The 25,461-nt window shown below is 34.5% G+C and overlaps 2 protein-coding genes across 3 annotated transcripts; one reads left to right on the top strand and one right to left on the bottom strand.

Annotated features, from left to right (window-relative positions):
• Positions 1-600: 600 nt before the first annotated feature.
• LOC135605237 (uncharacterized) lies at positions 601-13,204 on the bottom strand. 2 transcript variants are annotated; one of them, XR_010484411.1, is made up of 17 exons: positions 13,050-13,204; positions 11,357-11,765; positions 11,019-11,244; positions 10,670-10,918; positions 10,453-10,568; positions 10,021-10,116; positions 9,851-9,938; positions 8,466-8,695; positions 6,874-7,058; positions 6,454-6,653; positions 4,171-4,503; positions 3,887-3,988; positions 2,591-2,888; positions 2,081-2,229; positions 1,910-2,011; positions 1,727-1,824; positions 982-1,120 (listed from the first exon to the last, which is right to left on the bottom strand). XR_010484411.1 is itself a non-coding variant. In XM_065095122.1 (16 exons), exons 2-16 carry the CDS (start codon positions 11,698-11,700, stop codon positions 926-928), a joined length of 3,096 nt encoding a protein of 1,031 aa, XP_064951194.1. In that variant the 5' UTR covers positions 11,701-11,765; positions 13,050-13,204; the 3' UTR covers positions 601-925. The 2 variants fall into 2 exon arrangements, 1 of the variants encoding a protein (XP_064951194.1); XM_065095122.1 differs by having other exon boundaries at positions 601-1,120; positions 1,727-2,011.
• Positions 13,205-19,449: 6,245 nt separating this feature from the next.
• LOC103978769 (outer envelope pore protein 24, chloroplastic) lies at positions 19,450-23,276 on the top strand. Its single transcript, XM_009394696.3, has 3 exons — positions 19,450-19,726; positions 19,811-20,173; positions 22,985-23,276. Exons 1-3 carry the CDS (start codon positions 19,529-19,531, stop codon positions 23,063-23,065), a joined length of 642 nt encoding a protein of 213 aa, XP_009392971.1. The 5' UTR covers positions 19,450-19,528; the 3' UTR covers positions 23,066-23,276.
• The last annotated feature ends 2,185 nt before the right edge of the window (positions 23,277-25,461 follow it).

Here is a 25,461-nt window from a genome sequence, read left to right as displayed (position 1 = left end):
GTTTTCGTGTTTCCGTCAGTAAAATTAATAAAGTTAGGATAAATAGATTTAGATATTTCGCTTTCGAATTTCAATATAAATTTTTTAATTCTAAGGACCATGATACTAATGAGATCTAACCACATGAGGTAATATGTAATTACTCCACAAATAACGATATGTTCCTCTAAAGACCAAATTAATTTTAGCTTTTTTTAAAAAACTTTTGAATAGTGTGCGGGTGAGAAGTCAGGGAACATGTTTCCAAGTAAGATTTAAATTATTTTGATAATAATAAACTAAACATAATTATTTTTACCAAAATTCAAAGGGAGATATTCGATGGAAACAAATTTTACTAATTACTTTGTTTTTTAACAGAAAAATAAAATATTTAAAAAGTGTTAGTTGTGTATCCGAAATTAGAGATTTAAAATTATCTTTTCAAAATTTTATAATTTATATTTTTATAATATTAAAGTTATGAAAATATCCTTTCTACCTTATTTTCAATAACAAATAGTTCAATAACAATAAATCATGCTCCACTTGGAAGTTGTCAAACGAGTAGTATTCCCCATCACGAACAATAAATCAAGTACAAAGAAGGAGTCTCAAGCAGCGAGGAAATCGAATTTGCTTCTAAAACCTTTCCGAGTTCAATAATCAGTAACAAGAATTATCTATAAAGACTTCTTGTATCCTAATGCCTACTTACTAGGTCAGCTGGCTTAATGTTTGCACTTCCAAAAAACAGAAATCAATTTGACAGGGAGGAATTCAGTCTGCCCATGGAGCAATCACGCTCACACAACAAGAATAGAAAAGAATGGAACAAGTGGTGTAAAACCCTGAATCATGTGAGCTCCAACCTATCTGGAAATTTACTATACAGTTGCCAATATGCAGGGGTATCAGCGAACAACTAATTGAGAAGATCAACAAGTTACGTAGGCCGCCGAGGAGATTGATTTGGCTTGGTTCTTTCGATGACAAAATGATCGACCACCCTCACCGAGTTGATGGGTTCTGGGCCTGAGGCAGCTTTCCATTTGCTAGGAAACCGCCTGTGATGGCTGAGTTGCTGCGGCAGTCTCACTTCTGCATCCCATTCAGGATCCAGCTTCCAACTTTTCGGAACCTAATAATCCAAAATATGGTCATATGTCATTCTGAAATGCACATTGGATAGTGGCTCTTCATGCCCATCTAGAAAATAGGGAATTGAAATAATTTCTTTAGGAACATATAGAAGTATGCTAACTGCAGATATGGTAATGTGGAATGTAACCAAAATTTGATTATAAGAAAGAACTATTCAGAGCGTGGTAATCTCATAGGGAAGAAAAGTCTCATGAGAACACCGATGTAAAATGATTGCGAATCTTTATCATCATCTAGCTAGAAACACTAGTTGCAACTGCAGGCCCACTACATGCTGCAATACGCAGATAATGCAAATTTTGATATGATAGAAAAGATCTCTTGGAAAGCAGAAATCAGATGTCCAGAATCTTACTATTTTGACCTGAACACACCATAAATTACTTTCTCAAAAAATCTGAGAGGAAATTTCCTTTTTTATATTTCGATGTTTTATTCTTTTGTGTGTGTTGGTTGAGTTTAGCAAAAGTAATTTAAGAATCAAGGCAAGATTTGAACCCAGGACTTCCTACACTTGATATTTTTATTACCATAGCTAGCCAACACCTTCATTCTATGTTATATGAAAGCCTGATTTAAATACCTTGTCAACTGCAAGGGTGAAGACCTCAAGATCGCCATCAACAGTAATGTGAAAGCGGGTGAATGCCTTGTAATTTGCTATCCGAAGTGAAGAAAAGGCTTCATCAAAGTGTAAGTGGAACCAATTGATACAGATGTACAAATAGCTCCCAAATATAAGAGATACGACGGGAGTTGAAAATACCCAGAAATAAAGGAACACAGAAGCATAGTAGATGATGGCACTGCCACGGGACAAGGATTCCATACCACTATTGCATATGTTACCTCTAGTGACAGCCATAACCTGTAAAAATGGACAGCAAAATTATAATGATGAAGCATGAAAGGTGCCCTAGTAAATAATTGATATTACCTCCGGAATATCAAAGGCAGACATAAGGTACTTTATGCATGCAGGATACAAACCAAATGTCCATTTCTCCATGCGAGCACGAAGTCCAGTGGGATCTGGAAAGTGCTCAATTTCCATAGCCCGATACCATTCATAAAGTGTGTGATAACCTACAAGAAGGATGTTCAGAAAAGCCGATAGTTAAATAGACAACTCAAAGAATTGCATTACATGCCATTTCTCTCATCCTACATCGGCTGCCTGATTACTTGAATGGTTATTATGATAGAGACCACTATGCACACTGATTTTGAGAGCTTGCCAAAATTACCATAGTTAATCTTTAGGCAGAGAAATAATTAATAACTATGTTTTATTTGTAATAACAGCATTCAGGGACAATTATGTTCATTTCATATGGCTTCCCATCAACACTATGTTCATTTCATATATACACTTAATTTTTGTCAATCAAATGATTTATATATGGATGATGCTACTCGCAAAGAAAAGGAAAGAATATTTCGGCACCTGAAGTCGCTAGAAGATTATTACGAATACATATCTCGATTCCCAACTCTAACAGCAACATTAGGATAAATGAAGCAACCATATGTGCAAGAACATGAAGAACCCCAATTAGAGCACGTCTCTTTCGTGACAATTTTGAAGGAACAAATGAATATGATGACATCATCAATATCAAAGTTCCTGCTGAAGAAACATATGAATATTGCAACATGTAAACAAAAGCATTGCACAGTGTAGTCAAGAAGCTTTTCAGGCGACCCAGCCAAGAATCTTCTTGCAAGATCCGGATGACATTACACTGCAATGTGAAACATTGAACGATGAGTTCAAAAGATCTCATGTAGCTACTATGTTGATATGGTCAGTAGAAAATGCTGAATCTGGAAAATACAACTGCAAAGATCTATACATATAAATAGACTAGAAGATCATGTGATGAATACGGATATATCATTCATAGCTCTCCAAAATTTCTTCAGGAACCTCACAACATAAGATTTTCTAAAACCTGTTTAAGAATTTTGCATACTTGCCTTTGGTACATGGAACTAAATAAATCTGACTAGATTTAACTTTCTACGATAGGCATATAACTGTGCAACCACAACTTTTTAATGTTTCATCATAACTTTTTTTCAGGTTACCTGCCACAGTGTGGGATGAGCTTAGATGTCAAAATATATTAGTGACATATAGTCCCATATCTTTAATCACTAACAAGTTGCTATAAATTTTAGAAAGATAGTCTATGGTACAAAAAGAAATATTTTAACTCCAAGTCCAAGAAAAATAATCATAAACTATTATGAGCATACCAACTGCTAGATATTATTGAAATTACATGAAGCTGAACCAACTAAAGAAACAAATATTTGATGACAACTACTCATTATGAAATTCGAATTGTTGATTTCTTCACTCAAGTATACCGACTATCTGCTGAGATGATGAAACTGATGGTACTTTGTAGAGTAAAACATGTTCTGATTATTCAACAGAAATGGAAGACTAATTATTTTCATGCTGTTGATTGCCATAAATTCAGTACCTGCACCAAGCATATTCCATTAAGAAGATAAATCACTTGGTCATATTGCTTATTCAAATGCCGTAAGATAATTTTTAAAGAAAATCGCACATGTCTTAAAGATGCCACTATCTCATTCGGTGTACAGGTTACTTTATGCAATCAACAGAGACCTAGTTGTGTGAAATATGCTGTTTGGAATAACAATGATAACAAGATTCACAATTCAATATTGCTCAAATTAAAAAAAGATAGCGAGACAACAACACCTGTGGGAACATGGAGAAGACCAATACGAAATAGATAACACCACCAATTATATCAAATTGCCAATTCTTCTTGCGGAATTTTAAAATGTTACCCAGTGCTATCTGAAAACAGATAGTCAAGTAAATCACACAATACAGTTCCAAAGAAATAACACAATGTTCAAAAAATACTGCAGCCCAACAAGAGGCAACATACTGGCAAAGTGGCAATTGTACAAGGAGGGAAAGGTTGAAATTCTTTTGACAAAATAAATGTAAAAGCTAAAAGAAAATTTTTGTTTTACCTTACTGGAATCATCGAAAGATGGGTATGTAGCCTTGCTGTCATACGCTGCACCATGAAATTTGCTGAAATTTTTAAAAACATGTGTAGGATGCAAAAAGGCCCCACCACAACCATTTACAAGAAGGTGTTGCACATGAACAGGCTTCTCTGATGGCACAACAGAATGGCGCATGTAATGATGCAAGTCTCCTGCTATTCGAAGTTTACATCTTCCCTTAAGGTAGTCGCATATTAAATGAGAAGCATTATTCCCAGTAGTCTCATTCCAGTACCAATCAAGGAGCCAATTTGGTTCATGTGTCATGACAATAACAGAGTCATTCTCACCAATCTATGGAGACCTTGGCAGAAATAGAAGATCAAAAATAATAAATCAACTTTAATATGCAGAAAATTTTTCATGTTCATAAAACAAATTATAGAAAGATCTTAAAGCAGCACTTCATCAGGAACACAAGTAGGCAAATTTGTAATATGGTTTTTGTTTGCATGATACAAAGAGGTTAAGCATTTATAAAACTATTCAAGGTGACTTCAGCATGTCAAAAGAAGATCATTAAATGTATCAGTAAAAAGAGGAACAAATCTATAACACCCTGATTAGTTCCATATCGGAAGTAGGTAAGATTAAGATTGACTTATAAAGGTCTAATGAGTGTTCTATATCAACTTCAGCTTAAACAATTTGGTTAGTAGTTAAGGTCAAACAAAGTTGATAGGCCAGTTAGCCCATCAGACTCGAGTTGTGACATTTGATATTAAAGTCGACCTAATATTTGGGCATGGTGAAGGAGCTCGAGTAGAAAATGACTACCCATGGATGGAGTCAGAGGACTCGTTACGACATAGAGCCACCATTGGGCTACACCTCACATACTTCATGCTAGGGTTTAATCTGGGATGTTGGGCTTGACGAGGACGTCAAGTTCTTGAGTAGGGGAGATTATAACACCCCAATTAGTTCTATATCAAAAGTGGACAAGATTAAGATTGACTTATAAGGGTCTGATGAGTGTACTACTATCAATTTCAGTTTGAGCATTTTGGCCAGTAGTTTAAGCTAAATAAAATTGGCCAATTAGTCCATCAAGTCCGGGTCGTGACATTTGATGTCAGAGCCGATTAGGCATGGTAAGGGAATCAAATAGGAAAGGGCTACCAATGGATCGATTCAGATGACTCATCACAATGTGGAGCCGCTATTGGGCTACGTCTCACATGCGCCTTGATAAGATTTGATCTGGGCTATGTTGGGCCTTAACGAGGACATCAAGCCCTTGAGTGGGGGGATTGTAACATCCTTGATTAGTCTCACATCGGAAATGGACAAGACTAAGATTGACTTATAAAGGTCTGATGAGTGTACTACTATTAACCTCAGCTTAAGCATTTTGATCAGTGGTTTAGGCCAAACAAAATTGCTAGGCTAGTTAGCCTATCAGGCACAAGTCGTGACATTTGGTATCAGAGCCAACCTGTATTTGAGCATGGTGTGGGAGCTCGAGTAAGAAAGGGCTACTCGTGCATGGAGTCAGAGGGCTCACCACAGTATGGAGCCACCACTGGGCTACGCCTCACATGCACCATGCTAGATCTTGATATGGGCTATATTGGTCCTTGACGGGGACATCAAGCTCTTGAGTTAGAGAGATTATAATACCCCGATTAATCCCATATCGAAAGTGGGCAAGATTAAGATTGGCTTATAAGGATCTGATGAGTATACTATTATCAACTTCAGCTAGCCTATTAGAGTTGATAAGTCAGTTAGCCTATCAGAGCCGAGCCATGACAAAATCAGCATAAAAACATATGTATATATGCATATATGTATATAACTTAACTAGTACCATTGGACTAGCAGTTCCATGTTTAGTCTATTACACTACAGATAGCTTTCATTGGACTTGGCTGGTTGCAACCTAGATTAGATTAACCCCCAAGTCAAAATAGGAAAAATTTGTATATTTACACACCTAATAGTATGAGCCTAGGGACACAGGACAAAATGTAAGATTAAGGTAGCACATTATCCTTAGGTTTCCACCCACACAATCTCGTGTTTGTCATTGGTAGCTCTTGAGGTAGGAACAATGAGTAATTTCTTAAAACTAAAAAAATTGTTAGCTAACTAACTTCAATTGGAGTTTCTGCAAGCAAATCATACATCAAACCCTTTAGTGATTTTATATAAACCATTAAGTCCCACATGTAAGATATCATAACAGAAATGACAACAATAAAAAGTATACCATAGGTGAAAATTGGAAGAAAAATGCACCTTGTCTTTACACAGCTCTGCAAAAAACTTGAATTGGTACACATCAATGTCACAATGGAGAGCCAGATCAAGACCAAATATCCACCATCCCTTTGGAAGTTGCAAGGCAAAATAACTTTTCTTCTGAGGCAAAAGCCACCCACCTAACCAGCTCTTGTGACATATGTATCTCATGAAAGTATGCAGACCATCAAACCAGTCTGTAAAAAGAAATGTAAATCTAACATCAATTTTGGTGTCCCTTGGCAAGACGACATAGTGCTAAATAAGATGCATTTTTGGTAGCTAAATCAAAACCTCATGTGGAAATAAAATAACATTCCTATATGTTTTCTTATGAAATAACAAAATGCCAGATGTGAATGATGTTTAGCAATTTTTTTGGAACTCATGTGATATATGGTTTTAATTAAAAAGTACCATGATTTCCAGGAATTATGAAGCACTGAGGTCCATCATACTGATGCAAGTCTGTTATTCCAAAAGGAATCTCCGGCTTAATTAGTGCTATATGATCAGCCTTATACCAGGGTGGAGGCTGCAGAGCACTCTCGAATGGACAGAAAAAACGCTTCTCATATGTAAACATGGAAGGGTTAGGGTACCTGTACAATAACCAAATTAATTACACAAAGCTTGAAAAACTTCAAAAAATTCTTGAAAACTGAAACCATTAGTAGGAACTAAATATTTTCAAAGATTCCAACCAATTAAGTGATCTACCTTTCAGCTTTTTTTTAATCTCAGATACGGCTCTAATATTTACTCACTGGCATGAGAAATATTTATCAATGCAAATGTGACAATTATAAAGACAATAAGTATGGAGACATTCTTGTTCTATCATGAAAAGTTGGACAACCAACATTCTATGTGCTTTTCATGCACAGAAAATGGATATATTTTCCAAATCAGAGAAATTAGCATCAAGCATCCACCTTAGCTCAACAGAATGATTATAACTTTGGATTCAGTATTGGTTTAATGCTTATAGCTTTTTTACTCTACAATTGTGATAAACAAAAGGAAATTTTATGCACATCACTACATTGAATGTAGTTAAAAAATCATACGCAACATCTCTCAAGATGAGTCTATTTACAGCAGCATGAAGCTTCCAAGTCTGAAGCAATGAGTGGCTCAAGTTTGATTATCACAATAGCACAATCTTGGACTGAGGCTGCAATTTAAATCTTTTAACCATTAATTCTTATAATATTCTTCATCCATGGTATCATGACCAATAACAGTTTAACCACCGTTAAAACTGCATACTCAGGACCAAGAACATTGACATAAAAGTTGTTATTAACTTGTGTGGAATGGTGTGGGTGTACCACTAATTGTACTTAAAACTTAAAAGACAATAAAGGTGGCAATTATAACTAAAATAGAAAAGTTTTCCACTGTTAGTTTTTCTAACTTGACAATTCATTTCCATGTGGTGAAATGGTCCGCTTCATCTGCTACTCCCTTATACTCTGCAACTCGTGTATCATTTCTAGTTTAAAAAGTCACCCAGGACAATCAATGCAAAAGTTGTTGTTGCTGACTAACCTTAATTTTATTCATCACTGTGTAACACATCTATTATAGATGTTTTAACAGTCAGTTTTTAGCCACACAAACTGATTTGTATTCAGCATCAGAAGTTAATTCGAGTCACTGAAGAAACACAAATCATTACAAGTATGAATAATATATCAATATTCAAAAAAACTATGACACTTCTATTGCTTAACTTTTGAGGCCAATATCAGACCATAATGTTTGCCTATTGCTTTCAAGTAGAAAATCCTGCTACAATTCGAAGAGTGCAAATGAACAACATAAGTTTGGGTATTTGATATAGAATTTCTGACAGGCTTTCGGGGTTCATAATACTAAAGTCATAATCTCTAAAATTTGTCTTCAGTTGATATTCAGATGGTTTCACTTAATAAGTGGATCTCTTCCAATAAATGGAAATTTGTTGACTTAAAGATCATAAGACAAAGATTAGACCAGCTTACGCTAAATCTCCTCCAATAAGAAGCAAGTCTCCACGTGGAAGAGCATACATGGGACTATCAGTCTTAAGCTGAATGGAAGGTTGGGCTAATAATCGAGCCACTGCATATGACGAATTTCCACCATCCCCTGTGTCTGCAACAAAATCAAACCATAGCTCATCTCTTTCATTAAGGTGGTCGTACAGCAGATCACCATCTTTAGCCTCATCAGGAACTTTGTTCATTGCAGCCTGGTTCCATCATAACGCATAAACTTGTGAGAAAGAAAAGAGTTTTAACAAGCACGGAGCTCAGATTCAAGAAGAACATTTTTAAAGGGAAAATTGCATACATACTAAATTAAAAAATAATGAACTAATCATGAGAAGTAGATTAAGACAAGAACAAAAAATTTGTGATGTCATAATCTGTTATAGAAGTTGTAGTTTACTTGAAACTTGGTCAAGTTGACCCAATTAGTTGATTCATATGAGTATATCCCATTGGACTCATTACCAACCCAATCAGTCTTTGCATTATACTATAAACATTGATCCCAGGAGTAGCAGTCAACTGCAAAACATAAAATAATGCACTTGACGTCACATCAATTTGAAAGTTGAAGAGTTATAAATTTCTCAAAAGTCAAACCTTAAAATGAAGACTGATAATACAAATTAATGGATATGAGAGTATACTGCTCGATTATATTCTAGTAATTTGGTTTCCAATCACTTACTTGGTCACCTCTGTCATTTAATCTATCTGCAAAGGTTTAAACACTGATATCAAATTTGTTGTTTGCCGAAATAATTTTTCTGACATAGTTTATGCATTCTGTTACCCAATCTACGTGCCACTGCTACACGTTTAAAAAAAATAGTGAATCAATGCACATGGCTTTCACCAATGCATTTAGTCGAGGTTTCTTCCGCAATTTCAAACTTTGGCCACCCAGCTAGCAGTGGATATTTGCATCATGGTTCACCTTACCGGTCCGTACTAGTGTATCAACCAGCCATCGATATGGTACATGCCGTACCGATATACCGATATATGACACGGTAGGACATACCAACAAACTGATATGTACTGCTCGTACCAATCTCTTATCGGACTGGTACATACCGCCCATACCGAGCGGTATGCTGAGGTACGGCAAACATTGCTTTGCATATCATTTAACATTTTTCTTGGAAATGATGGCTTCAAATAAGTCAATACAACCACATGTGCTCCAAAGTTTCTTTTCTCAATTTTCAGCCTGTGGTACAAACTACAAAGTAAACTTAGTGAAGTATAGCATACCACATTTGGGAGAAACAGTAAAGGCCAAGTCTCATCTGTATCTAATAAATTTGGCAGAAAACAGATACTGTGAAATCATATATCACTTGTAAGCTAACCTGCATCATGCGCATATCAAATCGACCAACAAAAAGGGTTACAGATACCAATAGATCAAACATTGTCTTGAATAAATCTGCTGATGTCCTGTAAAATGCATCAATAACCAAGGTAACATCTTTGTTAGGATCTCAAATCGGAAAATCTTTCATATTTAAGAAAATCTCACCCTGAATACCAAGGAACCATATCCAAGAAATCAGGTTTCATCTGTTTTTTCAACCTTTCATACTCCGAAAGTGACAGAGGATGAGTTAAAGCCCATCTGTTAAGCATGGATGTTGTGTTAGTATAAGCTAAGAAAGAATAGTGAAACCAAAAAACTAGCATCAACACTTAAGTAACAAAAGTTGTCCAGCATCAAATGGCCATGACAACCACCAGCTTAAGATAGTTTGATAAATATGGGTCAATGAGCACAATGACTAATGGAGATCAAGGAGTCAAGCAAGTTTCAATATACTCATTAGGCAATTCATATATTTCTCGATCAAAAGTAGACCTAATCTGAGAAAGGTTCTATTAATGCAAGGCCAAGATCCTGTAGACTAAATTTGTTCCTCCAGAACTTTCTAGAGATAACAGATACATTAAGACATACCCAGTTGATCGCTCCACAACATAGTTAGCTATGTAGAGGCCAATGAATGTTGCCCATAAAGAATATAAAGGGGAAATTTCATCTGAGGGACCAGCACATGATCCACTGCAAACTAACTGGAGAAATGCATGATTAGTGCAATTGGAAGTTGAAACAACAGAAATATTTGAAGTTTGAACAAAAAGTTGAGCATATTTTTCACATAAAATCATTATACCTCCCCATAAATTACCCACTTCGATAGAAGAGGGTAATCACTGGCAGATCCAACTGGAGCAAACCAAGATGAGCATATTTGATCTTTTAACTCATATATATGGAGAAAGTTTGAAAGCCAGCTGTTCCCATCTTCACTTTTCATAAATAACATGGAATACAAAGAATTTCTTTGGTCCAAATATTTGTCTCTTTGAATAGCACGATTACCACAATGGCTATAAAAAACACAGCACGCGATACTTATAACCTGTACTAGGGAAAGAGGCAACACCAACCAAGTTTATGTCATTTAGAATTTTAAATAGAACACTTCACAAGTTGCTGACTAGAATATGAAAAGTACATACGGCACAGTTTTGGATAATGGTGAAAAATTCAGGTCTCTTTCCTGCTACACGAGCAACAATCCCAACATACCAAAGGCCAAGAAAAATAATATGGAAGGCAGTAAGGAATACAACTGATGAAACATATATTGTGAGAAATAAAGAGAGATTCATTCTCAAATCCACCCCCATAGACTGAAAACTAGGAAGATGGTAAAGAGCTGCAACAAATGTCCAAACAACATACCTGCAGCATGATTAGATTGCTAAAGTGTAAGACACTCGAATATATAAAGCTATGTTACAAATCAATCAAAAGATGAAAAGCAAATTTTTCCCAAGAAGAAAAAACTACATACCAACGGCTAAAGTTGGAGTAACTTGGTTTAATTGTCTTCCCAATAAATGGGGACGAAAAGAAATAGAAGAACCCAATCAAACAGAGGTACATAGACCACCACTTAACATTACTATCCAGTTTCTGTATGAGGGTATGCATGTTATCGGACGAGATGAAGAATAGACATCCCACAACTACTGCCATAATAGTATGCCTTGAATGTTCATGTGGATAAGGATATGCTGGATTCAAGATTGTACTAACTCTCTCCATTTTAAGTGTATCCAGCAATGGGCTCATAGATTGCTTATTATTTCCCATCAGATAATCATTTTGCACTTCAAATTTCTCCAAACACTTCATACATTTGCCAACAAATAAAGAGAATGCAACATCTTCCACAAAATCACCAAACAGCAAGTTTAGTCCTGTACAGAGAATACCCAAATAAATGATAAATACATGGCAACAAGGAAATAAACCAAGAAGTATAAACTCTATCTATTTCCTCAAGAAAATATAATTTTACCAACAAAATACTATTCCAAATAATAACAAATGCATAAGCATTTATGTCATAGAAGGTGAATTATTAAAGAAATAAAATCCTAATTTCTTGATGCATGTCAGACTGTTCTTAAGACCTGAACAATAAGCAGCTTCAGAATGTTTCATATTCCACTGTTATACTGGTCATAACACGTTTCGGAAATGACAGTGGTTCAGTCAGCAATAAACAGCATGCAAAACTGCCTTTGACCGATAGATGAAACCACATTTTCCAGAAACTGACAAAACTGCAGAATAACATGTCCTAAGGAGCACAGAACTCGAGCTATAAAAAGGAAAGTAAAGTATGAATTACAGAATCAAACACTGATGAGCAAACTGTTGATTGTACTTAGAGAGCATCAGTTTTGATTTCATCACGATCTTACTGAGGGAGATAGAGCTTTCAACTCCTGTAGCATGCTCAATCGAGTGCCTTACACTCATGTTCTAAGATCAATAGACACCCTTACAACCATGAAGTATGCAACAAAACTATGATTTAAGGAAAGCTTCCAATTGAAGGTTTTCCATGCCAGGTGCTTCAGAGAACTAAAGGAAGCTTCTCTTTACTTGGGAGTTTTGGACATACACCAAAATCGTCAAAGAGAAAAATGGCCTGCAAGCGAATCCAAGATGCACAATTCTTCAAAGACCATCTGCCACTAAATATATTATTCTAGCCTCCTAGACTACCAGAACAATGACTAACTTGCATCAGCAATAAGCAAGCACACTCCAAGTTCAACCAATCCAAGTGAGATGCATAAAAAAGAACACAAAATTTTTAACATGCTCCTCGATCTCCAAAATAGAAAGAGCATTCTGCCTCCTGACGCTAAACACGTTAAAAACTGCTTAACTAGATGATATAATTGAATTTTGGCAAGAATAGAACCAACCACCAAGATAAAGGAAAATCAATCATGACTCTCTTGTTGAACGTAATGCCAAAACTCATCCAATAATAACAAATCCCTATAAAGAAACGCGACGCCTTCCATCGTCTCATCCATAAAAAGAAAAATGCATGCGGAATGCGTCATCTACACGCTTGATCAAGAATACTAAACGGAAACCGATCAAGAATACAAGAATGACCCCAAAAAAAGCGAGAAAAGGGACAGATTCTAATTTTTGAGAGCGGGGGCAGGGAAGAATACCAGAGAGAAGGGAACGGAGATGGAGATGGAGACGGAGGAGGAGAGGCGGTGGGAACGAGAGGGCGTCCGGTTTGGGAATCACCCGAATAGTTGGGGGTGGGAGGGAACTGCAAGCGGCATATGCTCCAACACATACGCGGCCATAAAGTACCGATGCCTTATGCCAACCCAAACACCAGTCGCCGGTTCAAACCCCCCTTTTCCATTTCTATCCTCCCACAAGCCTTGAAATACCATATCTGCCCTGTAACTGTAACTTGTAATATAAACATTAAAAAATATCTCATGTAAATACCAACCCATCATAATTAAGTAATTTGATTTTTACTACTATAATAATTATTATTATTATAAGTCACAATGTTCTAATTATTTAATTATATAAAAATAAGTGTATTTAAATAATTTGAATTTTCCTAGTACAATACTAAAATATTCTTTAATAGTATTAACCAAAGTCTCTTATCAACTGGTGAAGTTTAATTGTCATTTAAATAATTTGGATTTTAATAGCATAACACTAAAATATTCTTTAATTGTACTAACCAAAGTCTCAGTTTTTAATTTTTTAAATTATTATATATATAATGTAAAATTCAGTAATTTGGAAGGGATATATAGATACATTCAATTTTATTGTTTTTAATATAATCTCTGTGTAAGTTTTACAGATGAGAATGATATATCTGCAGTGCTCTTTTATATTCTTTTTTTTTAAGTATATCCTTTTTTTTTTTAATCAATAGTCAATAGCTTAAGTTTGTGAAGAGCTTTCATGTTTATTATTATTATTATTATTATTATTATTATTATTATTATTATTATTATTATTATTATTATTATTATTAATGAAAAGGGTAACATGGTGCACATGGTCTGAGATCCATAACAAGAGCTTCTTGGACCAAGTCATCACATATCTCATCTCCTCTTTTATTTTCTCCCTTTTCCTCTCCTCTTTGTTTATTCACTATATTTATATTTATATATCATTTCATAAGTATCCATGCCTCTCATGGTGCATATAGCTAGCAATACATAGATAGGGAATGATGAATTGCTCTCAAAACATGCAGTCAATAAATACCTTCTAAGGGAGATGGGTGTATCAAACTAATAATATACATAACCAAAAAATGTGCATGTCAACAAGGAAAAGAACCTTAAGAGTCTAAATCATCCTGACAAAATGAAGCCGGATTAGGTTACCCGACGCAACCAAATTAGTGGAAGTGGTCAGTTGATTTGATTTGATTGAAGACTGTGTCTGTGGCAGCAAGATATGTGTGGTTGGGCTTCAAAACGTGAGTTGTGTTGGTCTCGGATTCTTTACTTACATGGCCAAACCATGTACCAGAGTTGGATGAAACAATGGGTGCCGTTGTAAGGAGTAATAGTACTTACTACTGGGTTTGCAGGAGTGATCTCACTAAAAATACTTCTATATGAATCTATAAGTACAAATTAAGTGAAGGATGAAAGAAATTATTAATTTAAGTATATAGAGCTTATAAAATATGATAATTATATAATTTTTAATTAATAATAAATATAAAAAATATTTATCTAAATCATTTCACATAATGAAAGATATCACATTGAGATCATGATCCTTATTATTGATATAATCATGATAATATTTTATCATAATTTTTAGTATTTAAATTTATTATAATATATTATCAAAATATTGAGAGGATCATGATAATCTTAGTATGATTTATTTTCTTCAATATATCATCAGGGAATTGATTTTGGACCAAATAAAAGATGAGACATGAGAGATACTTAACTCATCATTTTTGAACTTTGTCACGAATAAAGTGAAAATCGATAGTTATGTACTTCGTTCGAAAGTAAAATACATGAGTAGCATATAGATATATTGTCCTTATATTATCACAATATATAAATAGAGGATCATATAATATAACAAATAATTCATATGGCAAAGATTGAATCCAACAAAGTTTATCGATTATAAGAGCAATCGCTCGATATTTAACCTTCGTAAAAGATCTTGTAATAAAACATTATTTATTAAAACTCAAAAAGATTAGATTATGACTAAGAAGTATAACATAAGCTCTAGTTGATGTCCTGTTAACCTTAGTACCTCCCAAATCTATATATAAAATGTATGAAGCAACAAAAGAGTCTTTCAAAAAAGTAGTTGACAATATGCTTGTATATAAATTAAGATAATTTTTTACGATACTCAGTGGTGTTATTGAGATTAACACTACGAGGAATACTAGTAGAGATTAGTATAGAAATAATATTGGTTTTAGCATTTTGAGGCAAATATACTTTTGTTGGAAAAAAAAAAAAGACCATTTGTCATGTGGATGACTTGAACACCAAGAAAATAGATGAATGATCCAAGATCTTTGATAAAAAAAAAAAACTTATTTTTTTAAATTATTGAATAAACTAATTAATTATTATTAGTTTATTACTAGTAATAATTAAGTCATATACGTAAACTAATAAAAATATGATTATACTCTCATAAGAATAAATGAATAATAAATTATTAGATTAAGAAATAAAATATAATTAAGACTAGATATGAGACTAAATATGTTCAAAGTTTATGAAATAAAGCACTGGGTGTCTTCTTGAGACTATAAAGAGCCTTGAGTAACTTACATACATGTTGGGAAATATTCTAATCAATAAAGTTTGAAGGTTATCTAATAAATATATCCTTGAAAATATGATGATGATACAAATTGTTGTTTGAACTAAAAGTATCATTGTACTCCAGGCCTTTAGATATTAATGAAATTATTTTATAATAAGTCTTATTTTATATTTATTAATAGACCCATTAAAATTTCGTTTGATACAAAAAAACTCATTTGCACGATATAAAATTTTGTCTTTGATGAGATGAGATAAAGTCTCATATATCATTTCGTAATAAAGCATTATATTTTTTAACCATTATTGCTCACTATTTTAAAATTTTTAAAGCTTGGTTGATTGTATAAGGCTTAAAAATAAAATTTTGAGGTAATTTTATGAAAATAAAAAATATATGTTTGGTTTAAAGATTTAATTTTTGGATCTAATAATCATCGAATTAATTTGTATATGGTCAATGACATCTTTAGGATGTGTTGGACAACAAGAACTTAAAATAGGAGATATTAAAATCAAATCTTGCTATCAATTTTCTTGATATGTGACACTCTTACGAGATAACCGGATAGATAAGGTAATATGTTGTTCATTATACACCATTAAGGAAGGACCTTTATAATAATGAGAAATAAAAAAAAAATTCGTTAATATATCAAAATATTCAAAGACATTTTGATTACTAGAATATCTAAGAAAAACACATGATTTTGATCGAGCATTCAATTCATTATAGGTATAAGGTTTTAACTATAGATAATATAGACACCCAAAAATATAATTTTCTATAATTATGAATAAATTTAAATAATTTTTTAAATTATAAAACTGTGTGAAGAATTAGAGTAGGCTGCGATTAATAAGATAAGTTGATGTAACAAATGTAAAAGGCTAAAATTGAAGAGTTAATGAAGCTTGAGTAAGGAGTGTATGACAATGTGTCTACGGTCCTATTATTTTCAAATCCCTCCATGAGATGTGCTCCCGTGTTGATATCTTTCACAGCAAATAAAGAGAGTAAGAATTTAATAAAATATTATTAAAATAATATAATTTTAAGATAAATATTATATTTTTCTTCGTATTAGGAACACAAATAATATCATAGAGTAAAAAATATTTTAATAAAAGGTTTGTATAATCAGTATGAGTTATTTTGAGATATTTTCTGTCACCTATCATGATATCATTTAAACCATCGTAATCTAAAAGAGAAGAAAGATTATTAAATCAATCAGATGAGAAACCATATAATCAACTGGCTAGTTTGATGAAGGTTGAAATGATTAAATAGCAGATTGAGCAAATGACAATGGTAATAACAACCGAGTATATAGCACAGTAGGATATATAGAATATGGTAGGTGTAAAGGTTGAAACATTAATTGAATCGAAGCTCACAAACGATGATATTTCTTAGTAACATGGCCTTACATGTTACATATTTGATAATTAACTTTATTATTTAATTATGATATTGTTCATATCATCTCCATAATTATTGTTTAGATGATTGTTTTACTAGTTGTAGATTTTGTTTTTATTGTTAGAATTAGTTTTGTTAGTAAAATCGATAATAATAAAAGTAATATTAGAATATGATGACTTTCACTTAAGATTAAGATTCATAAAGCTTATTATTAAGTTGTTCAAAAGATATAGGACTATCATAATCACAAATTACATTCAAGATCTTCTTGTAATCCGAACCAAGATCATTTTAATATATATAAATAATATTTTTATTATCAAGATATCCATCCACTATAGCAAATATATCTATTTGAGTTTTAATAGTCTGCATATAGTCAAAAATAAATTTTATACCCTTCGAAAATTTTAAACTTACATCACATCTTATGAGAGGCTTTTACAGAGGGTAAGTAGGGAATGATTTAAGGAGAGCAAGATAATGATAATACTTGTAAGAGAATGATCTTTATGGATCCAAAAAAAACACGTTTAGGATTGATAATTTTAAGATTATTATCTTTGAATATTTATGAAGGATAAGTGATGATATCATCTATATAACCCATAAGATCATAATCGATTAAAAGAAAATAAAATTGAGTATACCAAGAGATATAGTTCATGAGCATGAGTTTAAGATGATGTTAAACTTTTAAAGTCAATGGAGATAAAAATATTTTCAATAGCATAAAAATTGAGAATGACAGTGATTAATTAAAGAAGTATTACTAATCATGTCAAAAAAATATAAAAAAATCCAAAACAACTTTTTTAAAAAAGATTGATTTATTAGAGTATAAAGTTGGATGAATTGGTGCATAATGGTCCATTGTCGATTGAGATAATCCCTATTGTTCCTTGGATAGTTTCAAAGAGAATACATTAAAAGACAATATCTATGCTCCTCTTGATATTTGTAATGTTTATTATGTTTTCTAACATCAACATATCATACATCAATTCGAATAATTTAATGAGGAAAATAATGACGACAAGACTGGGGCTGACGTCACCTGTCCCATATGACGCATCACATCTCAGTCTTGGTCAAACGAATCGGAACACCGACCGAGGCACATTAATATTCTGCAAAAGCTAAGTTCAACACGTTGACCGAGGCACATTAATACCAACCTGCCCCCTGCAAGCGGGCAGCTCAGGAAGCAGAATGATTCCCTATAAATACCCTCTCGTTCATTAAAAGAAGGGGGGGGGAGGGGGGGAAGCACAACACACTTGGAGACATCTCTTCCTCCAAAACCTTCTTCACATCGCTAACTTGGTCGTCGGAGCGGTCGGGCCGAGCGCCTCGGCCCGACCTTTGTGCAGGCGCCAGACGAGGTCGACTCTTCCAGGCGCTACGGCGGAGCTTTCTGTCGACCTGACATCCGGACCCCCGAACCGAGCCGCGACGGCCCCGAGGCCACGGCTTAACATGATGCCCCCGTCGCATCAGACTTAACCCATTATACCAACGAATATTAGAATCATCATTTGCTTAAATTTAAAGAGTCTTGAGAATTATATATCTAACCATCAACGACCATGTATCATTCTTTTATAATATGTATAGATATATATTGCTAGTGTATGATATGTCCAAAATATATCATACACTAGCAATATTTTAGTTTTTAATTAGTTTAAACGTTTGGATAGTTTTGAAGATACTTTCTTTCCCTATTGTCTAACATATATGGAACAACGAATATTAAGTTCATCCAAATAAATTATTCTTTATTAATTCATTTATTAAAGATTTAGATCTTATAGTCCCATTCGATATATTTATATCTAAAATATTAAATTCATGCTTTTAAATTTTTATTCGATAAACATAATTGTCGAGAGTTAAAAAGAATAAAAATGTTATCCAGTAGATTTTTTTTGTATCAATCATCAAAGATTATTGATTCAAAATATAATTATATATATATATATAATTTTTTTTTTAAGATGTTAAATAATTTAATCGGTAAAAACCTTATAGAAAGAACGGCAAAATCTTAATGAACACAAATTAATTATATACAATTTCAGATAAATATTATATACGACCTCGTGGTATCCACTGCGTGGTAATAGTCGTAGAGATCACCTGTCTCAGACGAGGCGGGAAACAATGTTTTCGACTAGCGTGGTTGGACGCGTGCATCTAAATTTCGACTCCTGCACTGGAGTGTGACGTGGATTATGTTGGAGAGCGGTAAAATATCCTGGCGCCTGTCTTGGACACGAGACATGCAAGCCCCACCAACCAATGTGTTGAGGGGAGAGCCCCGCCGCCGCCGTCGCCTCCTAATTCTTCTCCTTACATCTCGCAATCCCGATTTCCAGTTCCAGCAATAGATAGGGCAAAGATGAAGGCGACGGTGAAGGGCCGGTACGAGGTCGACAAGAGCGTCGCCACCGCCACCCTCGCCGTGCATGCCGGCGACGCCCGCCTCAAGACCTCCTTCACCGACGCCACCTTCGCCGGCGGCCCCTCCCTCGAAGGCCTCGTCCTCTCCGTCGAGAAGCCCGGCGCCTTCATCCTCGACTACAACGTCCCCAACAAGGCAACGACTCTCGCCCCCTCCGACGATTTAAGATCGCCATTTCTTGAACCTATTGACCGGATTTTTGTTGCTTTCCCCGATCAGGATGTGAGGTTTCAGTTCATGAACTCGTTCAAGGCGGTCGACAAGACGGTGAACTTGACCTACACGCATGCGAGAGCGGCTAACCGGACGGCGCTGGACGGGTCGCTGGTGTTCGATCCGGCGAACAAGGTATCGATGAACTATGCGTTCGGGTCGGGGAACTGCAAGGTGAAATATTGGTACGCGCACGGCGAGCTGAGACGCTTGGTGTTGGAGCCGTGCTATGATGTGTCGAAGAACGCGTGGGATTTCGCCTTGACCAGGAAGTTCGAGGGTGGTGATTCCCTCAAGGCGACCTACCAGACCACCACTAAGAATCTCGGATTGGAGTGGAATAGGGACTCCAAGGACAGCTCATTCAAGGTAATCTATGACCAACTTACCAAGTTTTTATGCTGGTTTAGTTGTTCTTGAAGTGGAATTGATAAATACATTTGATCTTTGCATAAACTAATTTGTATGATTCAAATGTTGCCATATTATCTGAATTATAGACCATACTTCTATGACATATTATATCTGCGTTGTTTGATCATTGTTGATGTCCTTTATCGTCACTAAAGCTTTAGCAGCTTCTTTGCTTGTGCCAAGCTCCCTTTCAAACCTGAATTCAGTAATTCAGTTAATACTGGATTTGAAATTTTATTTTACTTGTTGAAAAGACTAATCGAAACCTGAATTCAGTGCTTCAGTTAATACTGGATTTGAAATTTGATTTTACTCGTTGAAAAGACTAACCAAGATTATCAAATGGAGCTCTTTTTTTAATCCAGTAAAATTTAAACTAATTCCTTTATATTTCTTTGGTGCGTCTAATTGTTTCCTTGTGAATTGACTTGTTTTTCAGCTTTATCAATAGGATTCATTAGCTTCAGAGCCTACTTATAGATCCACTCTGTCTTATTTCAACAAAGTTGTCATCATGCTTGTTTCAATCTTTGGTTCCCATCATCATAATTCTCATCCCTTTATGTGGGTGTTTGGTCTTCCTTGCTTTGTTTTTACATCTGCTAATTTAAGCATTTGACCTTTTGCACCTTGTCTAACATGGATGATTGTAGTTTCCTTCTCAAGGGCTCCTTTCCTTGAAGAACAAATATGGGTGATATGTTGATTAACACTTAAACAATTTGATATTCTGAAGGGTTTTACATCAAAGAATCCCTGAGGGGATCTAGATTGATAGTAACAACAGATTTGTCTTTAGTTGAGGTCCTGAGGGAGGTGCTAATTGCAACCATTGGTTATGACTTCTTGTTCAGTTCAACATAGGTAAAATTGGCAAGCTTTATAATTAGACAATGGTTCTTCAAGGGCTTTTAGTGGCATGTTCTAAAATACTCATGGTTTTCATTTCAGTTATACTGCTGCATACTTTTTGGCTCAACTTAACTTAGCTTTTCTTCTATCCAATTTGTCGTCAGTCTTAATGCTTTGTGATTGATCTGGTCCACCATTCATATGTTTGTTTCACCAATTCATTTTAAATGTATAATTTCACCTATGCTTAGTACCTTGATGCGAGATAATTAGCTTCATATGTTCTCAATTAAGTGTCAACTTGAAGATCTTCTCAACTAGGCTATATTATATATCACCTCTTTGTTATAACAAATGGTCAAAAAAATAGAAGTGTCTTTATAGCCAAACTGGTAATGATCAATTCCTCAAATATTTTTTCATGTCAACACTGCGTTACAACATGACCTTGACTTTGTTTCTTGCAATTTGCTTCACTAAATTATGGCCTGCTTTGGTCAGTTTTGCCTCAATAAAATGAATGCCTAATCTGTTAAACATATCAAGCAAGAAGGTTCTGTAGGTTGCTATTTGATCAGGATGGAACTTTGCATTCATGTCTCCACAAAGATAGGTGTTTATGACTTGAAACCCTGTTTAAGCACTAAAGGAAATATTAATTACAGTAAGATGCTAATTGTCCTCTAAACACATTGACCTCCATAGATTTCCCCATTTTTCTGTAGGTGTTAGCCAATAGTGCCCCAGCTAATTTGTTATATTGTACCTTATCATGGTCTCTTGTCCTTGATCCTAACCTTGGTCTTAGTCTTGACACCAACACTGATCAACCTTTGGTTGATTCTGACACATGTTGTTGGATGGTAAACTTTAAAACTTAGTATAGTTCTTTATGTTATTACTTTATAACATGAATTGTGTTCTCTCTTGTATTTCGAGTCTTGAGGCATTTCTGAATTCAAACTCTTATGGTCATAGAAGACTCTGTATATTGCTCTGTATGTGTCTATGATGTAGGATAATCACTCTGATACTGATATGATGTAGGAGGAAAGCATAGATGACAATGATAGTTGACGATAAAAGATTTTGGTGAGATAAAAAAATAACTATTAGATCCATTCTAGCTCAAGGATTAAATCTCATGGGTTAAAGGTGTTGCACCTTCATACGCTACATGTGTACGATGAGCTCACACTATCAGGAATGTGATCTTTCTTATTGATATATTAAGTATATTAATTTTTTCTTACATCCTTTTCTGGGATGATATATTTTCAGATTTGTCTTTTTAATTAATCTTTCTTATTGATAAGATATTTGACTGGTAGCCTTCATTCTTTGCAAATTCTTCAATTATGATATGACTTTATTTTATGGATGGAACCTTTAAACAACCTTTGTGATCTCCAATTAAGCCTAGGATTTGTCTCCTTTTTTTGTTTGTCTTCTTTTTTCTTTTCTCCATAGGCAATCACGGTAGCAAATGCAAAATCAAGAAGTTGTTTCCAATCAGCAACTTGTCACATTTGCAAAAGACAAGTTAAATTAGTTAAATTTATTAAAGAAAAAATAAATTAAAATGGTCTCACATCAGTATTTTTTTCACTTTTTTTTTTTATCTTGTATTACTGGTAGCTAAGCATTTGTTTATGGCAATAGTAATAGGATCAGAGATGGGTATAGCTATGGTCATAATTCAGAAAATCATTCAGTTGACTTGAAACTCAACTTGCTAAGATTTCTAGTTGACTCATGGTGAGACGATCAGCTTCTTGAGACTCGTCCAAGTAATCTATATTGGTTGAATGCATTAGAATTGCATCATGCAAGGGTTTTTCTTTTTCTTATTTATGTTTGAGGAGTAATATTTTTCTTTGATGCAATATTTCACTATCATTTTTTTTCCTGCAGATTTCAGCATCATTCAATTTGGCAGAGCAACAGAAGTATCCAAAATTAATGGCTGAGAGCACATGGAATTATGAAATATGAGCTTGTAGCAGTGGTTTCTCTCGTGTCGTACTTTCTATTGTTTTTTACAGTCAAATAACAGTAGTTATACAACTCATTATGTTTAATTCTGTAACTTTATTTCGATCAGGTAACATTTGGATAAGCAATCAAAATTACTGCAACAATTCTGAAACTGGTAACAATCAATTTTTGTTACCAGTTTTGTTATCAATTGGTAAATTATCTTGTATATTGTCTATACTATAAAAAGTTATTAATGTTATTTACTTTCATAGGGTAAAAGCATTGCTATGGTTACTCAATCCCGGTAATATGTATGTTATTACTGTGGTTGAATAACAGCAGCAATACATGGACTACTACTATGGTTGTCTTTTACAGGATAAAAATATTGAATAATTATATTAATAATTGAATTATTACTGTAATTTTTATTACTATGCTTAGTAATCAAGGTGATATATGAACTATTGTTGTGATTTTCATTTACAGGGAAAAACATTTATTGTTGTGTTTTGTGTTATTGCAATAATATATATATATATATATATATATATATATATATATATATATATATATATATATAATGGTTATAAAATCTATAGTAATATCTTTTTGAAGTCTAATTATATTTTATCTTTTGTAGTTAGCTACCACTAGCATTTTGATTCTTATAATTTAAAAAGTTACATTCGCGTCTTTATAATTACGAAAGTGAAACATCTAGGTATATTTATCGTAACGACATTAGTTTTATCGATGAAAATATGAAAACAGAGGGTAAAAAGATAATTTTAATGTTTAGTGACGGATGGTGTCGAAGGTGGTGGTGGACGATGGTGTCGTTGACACCAACGTAGATGGTGGTTGCATCGTTGTTGACTTGTTAGGCAGATCCCAGCTTTGACCCAAAGTTGGGGGTCATTGGAGCTTCGGTCGCTCCCCTCACTATTACATCAGTTCCGGTACCACCTTTCACTGAGCGACTCTTAAGTTGTTTTGCATCTGTGTCGGTGCAGTTGTCGAGCGACGAAAGGGCCGTTTGAAATTTGCATCAACATCGACACAAATGCATAACAGTACCACTTGGCAACTACACCAGTGTCGACACAAATGAAGTGCTAATGCAAATGCAGATGTCGAGTGATGTCGCTCTACATCTACGTCGATGTTGATGTAGATGCCAAGCGATCCTTTCGCTGTTCAGCAATTACATTGATGAAAGCGTCGCTCAACATATGCATCGACATCGATGCAGATGCAAAGGGGGAGGGGTTGAGGTTGGAATCTATCCAATAGGTTAGCGGCAAGGTAGCCACCATCTTCGCCATAAACGTCGTGGTAGCCACCATTATCTGTGTCGACGTCAATGTAATTGTCACTCGACAAATGCATCAGCGTCAATGCAGATGAAGAGCAGGCCAGTGGTATGGTTGACCATAACCATGATTTCTGGTTGACCATAACCATGATTTCTTTTCTTCATCATTGACATCTCATTCTTCTCTTCTCCACACTGCCCAAAGCTTCTCAGTTAATTCATGACATATTTCTTCTCCTACATATCTATATTTGAAGTAACCTAAAAGAATCTGTTTTGTCTATTTTAGGGGGATTAAATAAATATTTCTTATCTTAGATTAGGAATAAATATTTTCTTATCTTATATTTTGACTTCGAATTATCTATCTGTCTTGGGAAGACTTTCTTTGAGTATGTATGGTGAAGCAAGATCATGAACTGCGATGATATATCTTACTTCAAAAGCGGAATAGGTCAAATCAAAATCGACATAAGATTGACCTCACGAGAAAGGATATCGTCCACCCTGTAAAATCCCAGTGCAAAAATGAATCTGCGAATCCAAGATTCAGATTCTAGAGAAGATTGATTCAGTAGTAGTTTCAGACGACCAGTCTCGATAAGATCTCCCTCAAGCTTGACGAGATGAGCCCGGTAAACAACAATGATATATCTATCTTACTTGGAAAGTGGATTAGGTTGGATCAAAATCGACCACACGAGAGGAAGGATATCACTCATTCAATGCAATCTTACATCCCATGGAAAAAAGAACCATTAAGTTCCAAAAAAATCCAAAAATAGATCTGCGAATCCAAAGATTCAGATTCAGGAGAGGACTGTGAAAACTTACTGCCCATCACTCGGATTAACATCAGAATAGATAAGAATTACTTTGATTGGACGGCAGTGCAATTTGTTCCCTTTTCTCGTGTTGATCGGACAGCAGTGCACTCAGCCCTTATTGGTGCGAATATGCAGCAATGTATGATCCGCTTGCGATAAGGCATCGACAGCACACGACAATTGATGGAATGAGTTGACTCAAGATTTGACTACAGAAGCGTGGATTCGGAAGCAAATCATTCATCGTACCACCATCGTCACCATAT

This window comes from Musa acuminata, chromosome BXJ1-1 (genome assembly GCF_036884655.1).
Source record: "Musa acuminata AAA Group cultivar baxijiao chromosome BXJ1-1, Cavendish_Baxijiao_AAA, whole genome shotgun sequence".
NCBI lineage: Eukaryota > Viridiplantae > Streptophyta > Magnoliopsida > Zingiberales > Musaceae > Musa > Musa acuminata.
Note: the sequence above shows the minus strand (reverse complement) of the source record. Positions and strands in the feature narration are given on the sequence as shown.

Excerpts from the sequence above, each read along its gene's own strand:
- LOC103978769 (XM_009394696.3), top strand. The coding sequence starts at position 19,529 with ATGAAGGCGACGGTGAAGGGCCGGTACGAGGTCGACAAGAGCGTCGCC. Across the intron at positions 19,727-19,810 it reads ACTACAACGTCCCCAACAAG|GATGTGAGGTTTCAGTTCAT; the intron begins GCAACGACTCTC and ends TTCCCCGATCAG. Across the intron at positions 20,174-22,984 it reads CCAAGGACAGCTCATTCAAG|ATTTCAGCATCATTCAATTT; the intron begins GTAATCTATGAC and ends TTTTTCCTGCAG.
- LOC135605237 (XM_065095122.1), bottom strand. The coding sequence starts at position 11,700 with ATGAAGTGTTTGGAGAAATTTGAAGTGCAAAATGATTATCTGATGGGA. Across the intron at positions 4,504-6,453 it reads CAGAGCTGTGTAAAGACAAG|ATTGGTGAGAATGACTCTGT; the intron begins GTGCATTTTTCT and ends AGGTCTCCATAG. Across the intron at positions 1,121-1,726 it reads TCACCCTTGCAGTTGACAAG|GTTCCGAAAAGTTGGAAGCT; the intron begins GTATTTAAATCA and ends TTGGATTATTAG.